The sequence below is a fragment of the Acinonyx jubatus genome, chromosome E4 (genome assembly GCF_027475565.1).
Source record: "Acinonyx jubatus isolate Ajub_Pintada_27869175 chromosome E4, VMU_Ajub_asm_v1.0, whole genome shotgun sequence".
NCBI lineage: Eukaryota > Metazoa > Chordata > Mammalia > Carnivora > Felidae > Acinonyx > Acinonyx jubatus.
This window is the reverse complement of record NC_069395.1, coordinates 9935862-9951256: the sequence shown is the minus strand read 5'-3', so window position 1 is coordinate 9951256 and position 15395 is coordinate 9935862. Positions and strand designations below refer to the sequence as shown.

The 15395-nt window shown below is 42.9% G+C and overlaps 1 protein-coding gene across 2 annotated transcripts in view; it reads right to left on the bottom strand.

Annotated features, from left to right (window-relative positions):
* The window catches only part of AIDA (axin interactor, dorsalization associated), a 39306-nt gene that overhangs the window by 4061 nt on the left and 19850 nt on the right, over window positions 1–15395 (bottom strand). The window contains exons 5-8 of one of the 2 annotated variants that reach the window (XM_027075024.2): window positions 14065–14128; window positions 13731–13837; window positions 4206–4328; window positions 1888–2010 (exon numbers count right to left, since the gene is read on the bottom strand). In XM_027075024.2, coding sequence (XP_026930825.1) covers window positions 1888–2010; window positions 4206–4328; window positions 13731–13837; window positions 14065–14128 — 417 coding nt within the window. The remainder of the gene's footprint in view (window positions 1–1887; window positions 2011–4205; window positions 4329–13730; window positions 13838–14064; window positions 14129–15395) is intronic. The other variant, XM_027075025.2, reaches the window with a different exon arrangement.

Here is a 15395-nt window from a genome sequence, read left to right as displayed (position 1 = left end):
CTGGCACCCGGGCCCACCCGTCACAGCAGACAGTGGGACGTGGCTGAGGCAGAGGTGGGCACACTCAACCCTCGACCGCCCCGGCACCCGCCACCCCCAGGAGCGTGACCTTCCGGGTCTACAAAAGGGTCCCTTCTCTTTCCCCTCCGATGGTAGTAACTGAGGCAAGTTTGGGATTAAAAACCTTAAACAGATTTTTAAGATGGCGGATCACATTTCTTAGTCTCTGCAGCTATGGACCCACCTACTTGTCCGCACGCCTGTGTCTGGGGTCTGAATAAATGTGAAAATAAAGTCACATTTGAAAACAGGACCGAGGTCCAAATGCGATGCCATCCTCTCAAGGAACTTATTCATGTGCATCGTGAGTAGGTAATATATTTCTGGCATCCCTGGTGGGCGCAGCTTTGTTCTTCGTGGTATTTAGAAGAAGAGAATGTGAAAGGGGACTAGTGTACAGAGATGAACGGAAATGCTTGGAAACATGAAAAAAGTTGCATTTCAGTTGCGACTATAGTAATACTGTCCACCATAAATTCAAAGCTAAAGAAAATGAACGGAATCAAATTCTGAATACACTTGTACTTTCAGCAGCTTGGGAGTCAAGTCCTCAGGAACACAGCACCAAAAAACCCGGGGAAGCGAGCCCACGAAATGGTCCCCATCTCTCCATATCAGAAACACTTCCCAAAGCAAGGGACTTAAATGCAAATGTTTTCATATTTTCATGCAGAAGGCAGAACTGCACGCTGAAACGTCTTGGACCTGGGTCCTTAAGCACATCCACCTCTGTATTCTTCTAACAGCGATTCGCAAACTTTGGCGCACCTCGGAATCGTGTAGAAGACCCCCAGAACCAGAGCGCGGGCCCAGCCCGGGGGGCCCGGGACTCAGGAGGGCCTGCCACTCACACCTGGAGCCACTGCACCGACGGACCCCGGGGAAGACCGTCGTGCGGGGTGGAGCGGAGGCCACGGCAGCACCGGATCCGAGAAGTAAAATGTCAACTATTTTAGAGGATGGAGCGATCGTTCAAGAGGCTCTTCTGGATCTTGTACGAGCTTCTTGCAAAGCGTGAAAACGTCAACAACCGCCAGGGAATCTGGGGTGAGAAAGGGACCGAGGCCTTTTCACAGACCACGACGGTCCCCCCCGGGGCAGGCCGCTCGGAGAAGCATTCGGTCCCAGGAGCCATCTGACTTGGAAGCGGAACTTCACCTTTTCCAAACTTTGATTTTGCTCCTTCCCATCCTCCTCCTGACCGAGCACAAGGTGCGGGGTCCTCCTTCCCAAAAGCTGCAGCTGGAAAAACAACTTGTTCTGTCAACTGTCAGCCTCCACTGCCGAGGAGCCTGAGGGAGCCGCTGCCCCCTCTGCCCCTTAGGATGCAGAAAACTTCATTTGGTTCATTGTTCACGATGATGAGGTTTATTATCAAAGACCGTTTTTGTTTGTTTGTTTGTTTTTTACATTTATTTATTTTTGAGAGACAGAGAGAGAAAGAGCATGAGCGGGGGAGGGGCAGAGAGAGAGGGAGACACAGAATCCAAAGGAGGCTCCAGGTCCCAAGCTGTCAGCACAGAGCCCGACGCGGGGCTCGAACCCACAGACCGCAAGATCATGACCTGAGCCGAAGTCAGTCGCTCAACCGACTAAGCCACCCAGGCGCCCCCAAGACCATTTTATTATCTAACGGTTATCTATGACAACTAGCTAATACAATGCCTAATTCCCACATCCGAAAAATCGATATTGCGTTCAAGTCAATGAACACCGTATGCCATTTACTTCTGCCGACCGCGCTAGGCCACCGGGCACAGAAACACCAACGGGAGGAGAACTCTGGCCACGAGAAGCCAATGCAATAATTTACCATCACGAACCAACCTTTGGTTAATTTTTCAACATGCTTCTGGAGCTCAATGTCCACATTAAAATGAACATACGTATCTTCTTTTCTTGAAGCCACAGGAGTATCTTGCACAGGAGTTAAATCTATGCCATTCAGATCTAGAGAGGAAAGAAGAGTTTCAAATACAGAGACTCAAAAACTGCAAACGAACCACAGAGCGTTACGTTTCCTCCAGAGGCTTGGCAAAAGCAGAGAGGAGATTCTTGGATAACAGACACTCCCTTTGGCGTGAACGGGTTCCTACAGAGCTTCTGGTGTCCGGAGGTGTTGGGGGGAGGGCGGGGGGCTGGGGACAGAGATGGTGGCGGGGGCGCGGACTCGGGGCCAAGGGCGAGGAAGCCCTGCCGTGACTGGGTGCAAGTGCAAGTCTGAAGCGACAAAATTCGATCCTTATTACGAGGTGAAAAGAACTCTTGTCGTCCTTCGGCCACTACCCCGTTGTCTGCAATACAAATTTGGAACGTGAATCCTATTCCACGGTGGGGCCCCTACCCCTATTTTCCAACCCTGATCAAGTGCATGGCGTGGAAAGGCCTCTCATCGAACATGACCAGAATTCCCCTGTTGTACTCAAGTCAGAGCCCAAACGATGGACATGGAAGCTGCCAATGAAACCGTTCCCTAAACGGGTGATTTTTTATACGCATTACCTACGTTCTGATTGTATCTGCTATAAAGTAACCTGATTTACAACAACCAGATGGTACACTATGTGTGGTGTGTGGCTTTAATTTCCTGCAGCCAGGAATCTGCCAGCTTAATCAGATTCAACATGGACTCACTTAATGTCTGGCGTTTCTGTGTGATTCCACAGACTCCTGTCTCAGGGAACTTAAGACAATTTCGTACATTCGATTATTGCAGCTCCTAAACACGTTTACCCAAAAACACGTTTCGGTTCAACGTGTATGCAAGAGGAACGTCGTATCTACCTCATCATCATTACGCTTTTCTGTTGTACAGTGTGCAGTCCCACATGAGGTATGAGGTTTACAAATGGCCTATCAAATAACGGTGGGTATGAATACTTTCCAGTAGACCAGGGATTTGATAGCTGCTAACAGCAGAGGTTCAAGTATTGAGCAGCAGTCGGTGGAGCATGGGGCCCCACGTCAAGAGTCTTCTCTGTGTCTGAACTCACGTTTCTTTTATGAGATACTACTGAGCCCACGGGACTGAATTTACTTCTACGACTGGTAAAAGTTCCTTCCGTGTAATGTCAGTCCCTGCTTCCCTGGTTTGCCTCAAAGTGCAGACGGACTGAGATTATTTGTGCAGTTACGTCTGAATAAAAGTATGACAACTTCATCTGCAGTCACCCAATAATCATTTCTAGAAGACCACTGGCAGCTTCACAATAAAGTGCTGGATGAAAGGCGTGACACCAGCAAATGCTTTCAATCGGTGTGCTGTCCATCTTAAACCAAAGACTAAAAAAGTGGTTTTCAAGGAATCACTGGTATGTCCCACTGGACAGGAGAAAAGCCAAACCCTCAAGACAATCACCCTTAATAAGAAACACATCACTCTTTAATGCCCCTCAGGATGACGTTCAGATATGGATGTTTATAGGCGCGTCCCACTTCCTGTCTCCAGGGACGATGCACCGGAGGCCTGATTCTCACCCACCCCTGGCAGGGCTCCTCTGTGCCTCAAGCATTACAGCAGGAAGCAGAGAACCCGAGGGGAGGGGGGAGGTGGGGGGGGCGGGTTGACAGGAGAACATGGGCTTCGCAAAGAAAACCACACGCCCTGAGAAGGTGAGCAGAAGGACGTGCTATTAAAGACAGGGTGTATGTCTAGTCAGTGTATATGTCTAGATGGAATTTTAAGAATATAGACACATACGGGGTGCTGGGTGGCTCAGTCAGTTGAGCTCCGGCTCTTGGTTTCGGCTCAGGTCATGATCTCACATTTCGTGAGTCCGAGCCCCACGATGGGCTCTGAGCGGACAGTGCGGAGCTTGCTTGGGATTCTCTCTCTCCCTCCCTTTCCCCTCCCCTGCTCACGCTGTCTCGGTCTCTCCCAAAAAGAAAAAAAAAGAGATTTACAAAAACACCCTCAAAAGCAACTGTGCATGAAGGTTATAAATAACAAAGTATTTTTAGTAAACCTCTCAGAAATATTCAGTGAAGGAAAGAGGACAGCTTCCCAGGGATTTTATCTCGGTGTAGAATGAACTCAAATGAGTTGTCGCAGAGGCGAGAACCCACCCCCATAGCCCCTCATGTCCCAAATGAGAATCAACATTATAAAATTCACAAGAGGCGAAAATGTACACAGAGTTATTTACCCTTTACACTAACTGTAATATAGGGGTCGATGCACTGCCCCGCATCCTTCAGACCGATTTTCTCAATTCTGATAGTGAGTAACGTCATTCCCGGTTCTGACGGCAGCCTTGGCAATAAAGTACCTGACAACAGAACAGCAAAGAAAGTGAGCCCCACCAGCAAGTTCAGAGTCAGTATTTTAACAACCCAGAGAAGACAGAACCTTGCTCTCACCTGACTTGGTAACCAGCCAGCCCTTAACTGGGGTTTCTGAAACTCCCAAACACTCAACGTTATTCTTTTGGACAAGTGTTTAATGTAACGCAAGGCACATCTACGCTTCCTTAATTCATATTCAACACCAAAGTGTAAGTAAGTCCAGTTGGTTAAAGATTCAACTCACTAACTTCAGGAAGTCCAATTACAAATTACCACACACTTAATACACTCCTACACACACACATCACCTGTACTTACAAACATAACATAGATTTCGTATTTCTATATGAAGTAGGAGAAAAAACACAGAAAGAGCTTTTCAAACTCTTATATTATCCCAAAGTTTGAGAAACTTAACACCAGAGTCAATCAATAGATCTTTTAGTTATTAACGGAGGAAATAACCTACAACGTAGTATTTGTGTATTTAATTAAATAATTTTCTAGTCTGACCTCCCACCCCTTTCTGCACCCTATTCTGTATGACCTGTTCTCTTGGAAGTTAATCCTGCTGAGACGGCACGCACGAGAGGGAGTGCACGCTGGCAATCTCCTGGATGCACGTATCCACTAGGCTTTCTGAAACTGAAAATGCCCTGGACCCACACACACGTACCCGACCGTGATCTGAAGGAAGACATCAACTGTACAGTTTGTTAACTTATTTCTTATCATTACAGAGAACCGAGGTGGAAAAGTCGATTTGAATCTAATACATATACAGCATCTCAAACTACAGAACCTTTATCGAGGACTTTCATTGACATTCTCCCAATTTCTATCCAACCACGTGTTATCCTACTTTTAATGATGAAGTATTTGAAATGTGTGTATCGATCCACTTACTGCCTTCAAAAGAGTACATTTAATTAACTGCAAACAGGCTTGAGTGGATTTGGGGGGAGGGGGGAGGTGATAAAAACGCCCTCAAGTCGGATCTATGAAACCACGACAAGATGTACAACACTACAGATCAAAAGCCACGGAACTGTATCCTTCGAATGAGTGGATTTTACGCCATGAAAATTACTACAAACGTCCCAGAGTCTTCACTGGTGACACCTGTGAAAACTTCTAGCTGATGAAAAGTCGGAAGTGAGGAGGCCAAAACGGAACACTGAGAGCAGCATTCCACACCGCTTCAAAGGTGAAATTACGTTACCTTTTCACATGAAACAGATCTTGGCCATCTTGCCATATTTTAACACATTTTCAATAGTCAAACGTTTTCTCATATTAAAGATAAGAGAACTCTTACTGCATCCACTGTCTCCTTCAAATATGTTAATTGGCGAAAACTGACAAACATCAGAAGAGCAAATGAAACAAGGACGTGGCTTCATGGAAACCGGAAAGCAGGCATCCGGGGAACCGTCCCTTAGGTCAAAAGATACACACTACCCAGGGGCTTCCTTCTACCACCACCCAAAGTTCTTCTCATGCTTCACTATCCTGGCTTTCAAAATAATTACCGAAAAGCACAGTGTAATAATGTTCTGCCTGCTTCCGCCGGTAGCTGTAACTTGTTCGCCTGTATGACCGCACGGTACGGGTGTATATGGTACGTGGGTTTTATCAACGTAGCACAGTTTCTGTACTCATTCTTCTGTTGGCAGGCATTAAGAGGGGCTCCAAGTTTTTGGAAATTGTTTGGACCAATGCGGCTGTAACATCCCTGCGCACATATTCTAACGTATGTGAGCACACATTTGCAAAAGAGAGGGACCACCAAGTCACGCAGGGCATCGCCCCCCTTTTTACTACGTAAAGACAACCTGTGTCCAAAGTGCTTGTGCAGAGGCCCACGTCAGCACTGCACCCACAGCCCCACCCTCCATGACACCCTTCTCTTTGGTCTGTTTAAGGTGTGGAGAAACGTTGATCCAGTTTTACGTTTTTTATTTATTTTTGGGACAGAGAGAGACAGAGCATGAACGGGGGAGGGGCAGAGAGAGAGGGAGACACAGAATCGGAAACAGGCTCCAGGCTCCGAGCCATCAGCCCAGAGCCCGACGCGAGGCTCGAACTCACGGACCGCGAGATCGTGACCTGGCTGAAGTCGGACGCTTAACCGACTGCGCCACCCAGGCGCCCCCGTTGATCCAGTTTTAATAGGCACTTCTCCAATGACTGACAGAGGTGGAGGCCCTTTTCGTTTCAGAATGAGCATTGGGGGTGCCTGGGTGGCTCAGTCAGTTAAGCGTCCGACTCTTGATTTTGGCTCAGGTCATGATCGCACGGTGGGTGGAATCGAGTCCTGCCTCGGGCTCTGTGCCGACAGCCCGGAGCCTGCTTGGCATTCTCTCTCTCTCTCTCTCTCTCTCTCTCTCTCTCTCTCTCTCTGTCCCTCCCCTGCTTACTCACTTTCTCTCTCTCAAGATAAATAAACCTAAAAAAAAAATTTAGGATGAGCATTTGGATTTCCTCTTTACTGAAGTATCTGTTCGATTATTTTGCACATCTTTTATTGGAATGTTCACCTTTGTCTTATTTGCAAAAGTTCTCTCATGTTTTCATACAAGCTTTTGTTGGATGCGTGTTTTGTAAATAGCTTCTCAGTGACTTACTTTAAAAAGAAACTTTATATTGAAGGATTATATATTAAAAAGTATATCAATTGTGTACAAATTGTAAGTACAGCTTAATGAATTTTCACAAAGTGAACACACCTGCATAACTGCCACCAGACCCAGGAAAGATCTTACCAGCACGCTAGGAGCCCTCCTTGTGTCCCCAGCACAACCGAACCACTATCTCCCCTAAGAGATGACAACCATTCTTGACTTCTAACACCAAAGATTAGTTTTATGTGTTTAAAATGCCTTTCTCTGTTAATGGTGTCTTCTAATTACAATAAATGCTCAATGTTAATACAATCAATTTCTTTTTAAATTTTTTTTACACTTTTTTTTTTTTTTTTTTTTTTTGAGAGAGAGAGAGAGAGAGAGCACAAGTCGGGGAGGGGAAGAGAGAGAAGGAGACACAGAATCCGAAGCAGGCTCCAGGCTGTCAGCACAGGGCCTGATGTGGGGCTCAAACTCACAAACTGTGTGATCATGACCCGAGCCAAAGTCAGATGCCTAACTGATTGAGCCACCCAGGAGCCCCTATAATCAATTTCTTAACTCTAAATTCTTTTATACTCACTGCTTTCTGTGTCCTATTCAAGAATCCTTCTCCATTCCAAGATCACAAAGGTATTTTCTTATCTTGTAAGAGCCTTATTGTTTTTCCATCTGCATTTAATTCTACAATCCACTTTGAATACATATTTGTCTTTGCTGTGTGGAAGGAGCCCAAGCCCATTCTGTCCAACATGGACACCCAACTGTCCCAGCACCACTTATTTAAAAGACCATCATTTCCCCCATTGATCCACAGGGCACCTTGATCACAAATCAAGCATGGGCTGTTCTGGGCTTTCCATTCTACCTCACAGGACCACCTCTTAAACTTGCAAGGCTATGTAGTTTCGTAATGACTGTAACTTTGTAAGAAGCCTTGACATTTGGTAAAGCAGATTCTCCCCTCGACATTACTTTTCAAGGGGCAACTATATTTGGCCCTTTGCATTCCCATGTAAGTTACAAAAACAGATCTCAAGTTCTTTAATAAAAAAAAAAAAAAAAACCTTTGGAATTTCAGCGAAGTTCAGATCAATTTTAGAAACAGTCACATCTTTACAAACTGCTTCTTCTAATCCATGAACTGAACTATACCTTTCAATTTATTAAAAAGACAACATCTCTTGACAGTTTTATTATTTTCTTCACAAACATCTTAAACTTTTTTTTTAATTTTAATTTTTTAAATTTACATCCAAATTAGTTAGCATATAGTGCAACAATGATTTCAGGAGTAGATTCCTTAGTGCCCCTTACCCATTTAGCCCACCCCCCCTCCCACACCCCCTCTAATAACCCTCTGTTTGTTCTCCATATTTATGAGTCTCTTATGTTTTGTCCCCCTCCCTGTTTTTATATTATTTTTGTTTCCCTTCCCTTATGTTCATATGTTTTGTTTCTTAAAGTCCTCATATGAGTGAAGTCATATGATTTTTGTCTTTCTCTAATTTCACTTGGAGTAATTTCACCCTCCAGTTCCATCCACATAGTTGCAAATGGCAAGATTTCATTCTTTTTGATTGCCGAGTAATACTCCATTGTATATATACACCACATCTCCTTTATCCATTCATCCGTCGATGGACATTGGGCTCTGTCCATACTTTGGCTATTGTTGATAGTGCTGCTATAAACATGGAGGTGCATGCGTCCCTTCGAAGCAGCACACCTGCATCCCTTGGATAAATACCTAGTGGTGCAATTGCTGGGTCGTAGGGTAATTCTATTTTTAGCTTTTTGAGGAACCTCCATACTGTTTTCCAGAGTGGCTGCACCAGTTTGCATTCCCACCAGCAGTGCAAAAGAGTTCCCCTTTTTCCGCATCCTCACCAACATCTGTTGTTGCCTGAGTTGTTAATGTTAGCCATTCTGACAGGTGTGAGGTGGTATCTCATTGTGATGATGAGTGACGAGCATTTTTTCATGTGACGGTTAGCCAGCTGGATGTCTTTTTTGGAGAAGTGTCTATTCATGTCTTTTGCCCATTTCTTCACTGGATTATTTGCTTTTTGGGTGTTGAGGTTGATAGTTCTTTATAGATTTTAGATACTAACCCTTTATCTGATATGTCATTTGCGAATATCTTCTCCCATTCTGTCGGTTGCCTTTTAGTTTTTCTGATTGTTTCCTTGGCTGTGCAAAAGCTTTTATTTTGATGAGGTCCCAATAGCTCATTTTTGCTTTTGTCTCCCTTGCCTCCGGAGACATGCTGAGTAAGAAGTTGCTGCGGCCAAGATCAAAGAGGTTTTTGCCTGCTTTCTCCTTGAGGCTTTTGATGGCTTCCTGTCTTACGTTGAGGTCTTTCATCCATTTTGAGTTTATTTTTGTGACTGGTGTAAGACAGCAGTCCAGGTTCATTCTTCTGCATGCCACTGTCCAGTTTTCCCAGCACCACTTGCTGAAGAGACCGTCTTTGTTTTATTGGATATTCTTTCCTGCTTTGTCAAAGATTAGTTGGCCATACGTTTGTGGGTCCATTTCTGGGTCCTCTATTCTGTTCCATCGATCTGAGTGTCTGTTCTTGTGCCAAAAGGTCTTATACTTCTTTTGTTGGATTTATTACTAGGTATTTAACATTCTATGATACTCTAACAAAAGTTATTTCATTTTCTAAGCAATTGTTGCTTGTTTATAGATAGAATCAATTCTTAAGTACAGACTGTTTTTTTCTAACCAAGGAACCATGCATGCTAAACTTTCTTATTAATCCTAATTACTCATCTATTGATTCTTTTACATGTACTGTGTATATATTCATCACATCTACAAATAAAGAAAAGGGATTTTCTGCCCCTAATGTTTATCTTTTATTTCTTTTTCTTCTCCTAGTACACTGGCTAGAACTTCCAGAACAACGTTAATAAAAAGACGTAATAGCCGGCACTCTTACTCCCAGCCTTGTTCTCGATCTGAAAAGGAAAGCTTCAATTTTTACCACTAAGTATGATTTTGGCTCTAAGTGTCCCTACAGAAGTGTTTTGTTCTCAGTCTGCCAGAATTTTTTAAACTCAAGAATAGATTTAGAATTTAATTTAAACATTTTCTGCACCGACTGAGAAGACGGAGATTTTTCCTCAATCCATTAAGGTGTATCACCTTGGTGTACTTTGTTTATTTCACAATATATTCTCAAAAATCACTCATTAGTTCATGGAGATTTTCCTACTTATTATCTATAGTGCTCTATGTATCAGAGTTTACTCCACCAATCTATGTATGGTATTTAGGTTGTTCCTAATATTTTACTATTACAAGTAATAGCACAATAAATAACCTGATGTATATGCCAGCCTTTTTTTTGTTCTTTGTTTTCATTTTATTGGAGGTATAACTTCAGAATAAATTATTAGAAGCAGGATTGCTGGACCTAAGAATAAAATGTCTACTTGTGTTGTCATCGATGAATTCCCCTCCAAAGGGGCTGTACCTTTTTGTACTCGCACCAGCCCCACAGCCTCCGCAACAGTTTTAATTTGTATGTCTCTTATTATAAGTTACATATCTTTTCCCATGTTTAAGGGCTCTTTGTACGTATTTGTGTGTCTGTATGTGTGTGTAAACTGTCCATGGCCTTTGCGCAATTTTCTAATATGCTTGTGGCCTTTGTTGTCACAAGGTAAAGGTTTCTTATCTATGAAGGTTGTTGGGTCCTTATTTGTCTTTTTTACTCTGATTATGGCTTTTCTGACAGTCAAAAGGGGACTGCTTATCCAACTTTAAAGCCAATGGTAGAGTCTCCTTTTACGAAAGCCTATGTTTTTCCCAAGTGAATATTAAAATTGTTTCCACATTAAAGAGGTAAATTTCATTCTTTTAGTTTCAAAAATAAAGGCGTACATATATTTAAGCCTACATAAGAGATAAATCAACACATTCAACATAATAATTTTGAAAGAGCTAAGCCTATATTTGAGCTTCTCACTTAATAGGAAAATGTTTTTTAAAATCTTGAAAATGGTGCCTTGGGCTATTTTTGAATTCATATTGTTTTGGCTTATGATTTTAGTAGCTTTACTATTCAACATTGTCAATACATTTGCTGGACATAAATAACAGGTTGTCAATTTATAGCCTTTACTTAGATGAAATCTACCAAGCCTACCTTTAGAACAATTAAATCTCATTTTCGCTTAAGCCAGTTATTCAAAAGAAATTTATTGTTTGCCTGTGAGGTTTTAAATTTTTGAAAAGAGAAAGTAGTGTCAGGAAAGTTAAGATTCTTAAGCTTTTTTTTTTCTTCAAGAAAGGTTGGCTGAAAGTCATTTTTGATTTTAAATGGGAAAAAACTACTCTGAGTCAATACTGTACCACATACGAAACCTCATTCCTCATCAGCCTTACAGTGGTAGTGGTTACATAACTGTGTGCATTTGTCAAAACTCCTAAGGCTGCGCGCTAAAAATGATGAGCTAGATATGTAAATGATACTTCAATAAATCTGACTTTAAAAAGCCACAAAAAACTTACAATTCAAGAAATTATATAAACACAAAAGTGACAAATAAAAAGTCACAATTCCTAGAACCCTCTTGCCACCAAAATGCGGACACTGCCTAGGCATCACTGAAATGTTGGATTCCCTCAAAGTAACAAGGAAAAAAATTTGTTTCCTGCTTTACAATTAAATGTTAAATGCCACCTTCCTATTTCAGTGGTGATTTCAATAAATATAATCTTACAAATTACTTTTTAATAACATTCATATCACAAACTAAATTCAGTTAATTAAACTAAACGTGCTCTTTCTTACTTTTAGGAAAAAGAAATTCAGGGAACAAAAGGTTTGGTAACCTTCCTGTGTCTCTAAAATGAGATATCACAATGCAATACCAGAATACAAAAATTTATTTAGCTTGGGTTTAATCTTACGGAGCAAACGGATTTAATTTATGGTGTTAGTTTCTTTTCAACTCAGCAACCCGAACCCCACAAAGACCTTAATCTGTACCATGGTTCGCATCATCTGCTAAGGATCCCATTTGCCACAGAAGCGTAGTAAGTGAGCAAACAACCAAACGGGACTGAAATTGACAGCACTGGAAGCTACATCAATTACAACATGTGGTTTGAAAAGAGAATAACGGTTATTCAGTCAGAAAAACAGCAAAATAATTTCTCTCACCCCCTTGAAATTTCCTACGTAAATGACAAAAGTAAGAAAAACACCCCATTCCTCATCAAGCAAAGCAGGCTGGAAATAATGCCCCGGGACCAAAGAAACATTCACAAGAACAGCCACCGTGACAGTGCCTGTGATTCCCCCAGTAACCCGGAGCATAGGTACCGCGACCGTCCGCTGAAGGGTGGTGAAGGGAGAAGCAACAGTGGTCACCACATACTCAGCATACGACACACACTGTGCTCAAAGCTTCAGACCTAGTGCCGTGCTTAACCTTCACAGTAACCTTATAACTTAGGCACTACTATTATCCCATTCTACAAATGAAGAAATTGAAGTGCAGACTGGTTCAGGAAACAAGAGCAAAGTCCTTCAAGTAGTCCTTGTCAGAGCCTAGTGGAACTCCAGCCCACGTATCTGTTGGTTCAAGCCTATGCTGTTCCTACCCCAGAATGCCTCCCCCAGGGAGTTTCAAAAATACCGGAACATTACTATACTTTCATTACCAAGAGGGTTATCTGCATGGCACACAGACTGTATTTAGATCTACCGTAAAGCTTCCAGAGTCTATTTTAAAATGCACGATAACCTCATAGCCTATTGCTATCATTCCGAAGTGGACCAGTTTACCACAAAGGAAAACTACGCACTGTGTAAGACCAGAAGAGAGTAAACCAGTGCTTGGGAGAAGTAAGAAACTAATCCAGGGTGCCTGCCTAGGTCACTTACACCAAGGGCAGATCCTCACTGAGATCTTCTGCAAATAAAGAAGGCTTGCCATACATCACTGGCTTTCCTAAATCAGGATGGGAAAAAGGGCATTTGCTCAGCACCCACTCCCCCTGGATCCAGTTTTCATGACTACTCGTGATTCATTAAAAAGTGCTTATGATAGTGTACAGAAAACAGTTAACACAGCAGGCCTGAGACTCATTCTCAGAAAGGCCTCCTGGCAAGGGCACCCCTTGGCTAGAATCCAGGAACTTGGATGTGGGGCACGTTCCCACCATTCCCCAGTAAGAGTGGCTACTATCCATAAACTGTGCCAACAATATGGCGTACGCTGAATATGCGCCTTCCTTCTGGGAGTCTAGAATTCCGGCCAGAGCTAAGCAGAGGGTGTCTTTGTGATCAACCCCCATTACAGCTGTGGGCATGGAATCTCTAACTACTTCCCTCAGAGACAAGATTTCACATGGAGCACGAGGTACGTGACGCACTGGGAGAGGACTCTCAGAGGCCTGCACCTGGTTTCCTCCAGACTTCACCTTTTCCCTTTGCTGACTTTGTTCTGCTCTTTGCTCATTGCAGTAAATCATAGCTGTGAAGACACTGTATGTTAAGTCCCGTGAGTCCTCCTAGCAAATCCCTGGACCTCAGGGTGGTCAGGTTATAGGTAGTGAGATACTTCCAGACTATACTCACAAAATGGCTACAGTCAACAACATGGCAGTGAAAATTCATTTTTAAGATTGGCATGAGCTCTGGGAAGGTCCTACTTCCCAGTACCAAGTACCCAAATAAGTTCTCAACACCCTCACACTGGATTCAGTTATGTCCAGTTTGAAATAAGGGATACTCACCGGGCACTCGAGCAGGAAAGGAGTCTGGGGACCCTGCTCCAGCACCGCCCTCTTCTTCTTCATCTTCAAATTCCAGATTCTCTTCTTCACCAGGTGCTAAAATTCTTCTACATGTAGAACAGCAGATAAAATAGTGAGCTACCTAAATAAATACACTAGAGAGGAATCACAGCCACTCATTTCACAGTTAAGACATTGATGCAAAAACGCTGACAAACATATTGCTGTATTGATATTAAAGATGGTAATGTTGATATAAAAATTTAGAAATATCTGAAAAATAAGTATAAGACAATAAAATGAAAAGACAAATAGTGGTGCTTATTTATTTTACCTTAAGGGGACAGGCTGAACGTCAAATGGAAATTCTTTATTATAGGTAAGAATATTCTTTAGGACTAGAATAAAAACAGAGAGGAGGATACATAAATTCTTCCATGGATCAAAACAAAAAGTTTTATCGGAAATGGCAGATTCTTAATCAATTTTACTATGCATGTTAATACTTAAAAAAAAATCCCAATCGTAGAATCATTCAGAACCACAATATACTTGTCCGTTGAAGGTCTCAGCAAAATGAAAATATGTAATACACGGCAGGTACCAGTACTTTGTCAGATCTCCAAGGAGAGTTAAGTTCCAGAGTCTCAGAGCCCTCATGGAAAATAAACTCCAAAACAGTTCTTTGTACAAGGTCCCAGTGAGATATGGGGCAGCCGAGAAAGAGAAGACCTCCCTCCCTGCTGTTCTTCAGTTAAAAGACCGGTATCAAAGATAACCAATTAGAGGTACACAAGCTCATTCTTTGCCCTGATTAGATCTCCCCTCAACTCCATAAAACTGGCAACACTGGATAAAACTGGTTATGATTTCCACACGTCATTTACAATAGTTTATTGCAAGCATATATGTACTTACATATACAGACATACACAAAGAAGGATTTATCCTCAAGAAGTCTCTCGGTAACATGGCGCCCACCACCTCTGTATTCTAATGTGGTCGATGATTACATTCCGGCAGGTAAACGTAAAGAGATTCTATGATTCTGCCTGCATTTGGGAAGGCACTAGAACTATGGGTACCTTACAGAAGCACTGTTAAGTGTGTAATTCAGTGCTTCGTAGCTGGTGCTATGGGTTTTCAGTAACTACCTGCAATTGTATGACGGTGAAGTCATGGTGATAACTGAGCAATCCAAAACGTTCCTATGATTTCGTACTCAAGTTATTCGGCCTTGTTCTGGAGTGCTGTAGTCTGCGGATACAACAGCCGTGGCATAAATATCGTCATCCCAAAGTAGGAGACCCCAGGGCACAGACTGTGATCATCTGACTTACTCCAACGGCAGTCGGGGTGCTTCCTGGACTTCCCTGTGCACTCCTACTGAGTCCTTCAGTGAGAGAGGCCTGCGGCTTGTGTCTACCTTCTCATTCATTCTTATTCCCTCTCTCCCGCTAGCTCTTACCCTCATCTTTCCTCTCTTTTTCTTCTCAACAAATGTGCACCAAGTGCCCACAATGTTCCGGTCACTGTTTTAGGTGCTAAAGGAACAGCAGTGATCAAGACAGAGGGTTCTTGCTCTCATCTATGCATCTGAGACTCTAGTCGGGAGAAGCAGACAGTAAATAAACCAACAAATTAACAAGACAGTGTTAGACTGTG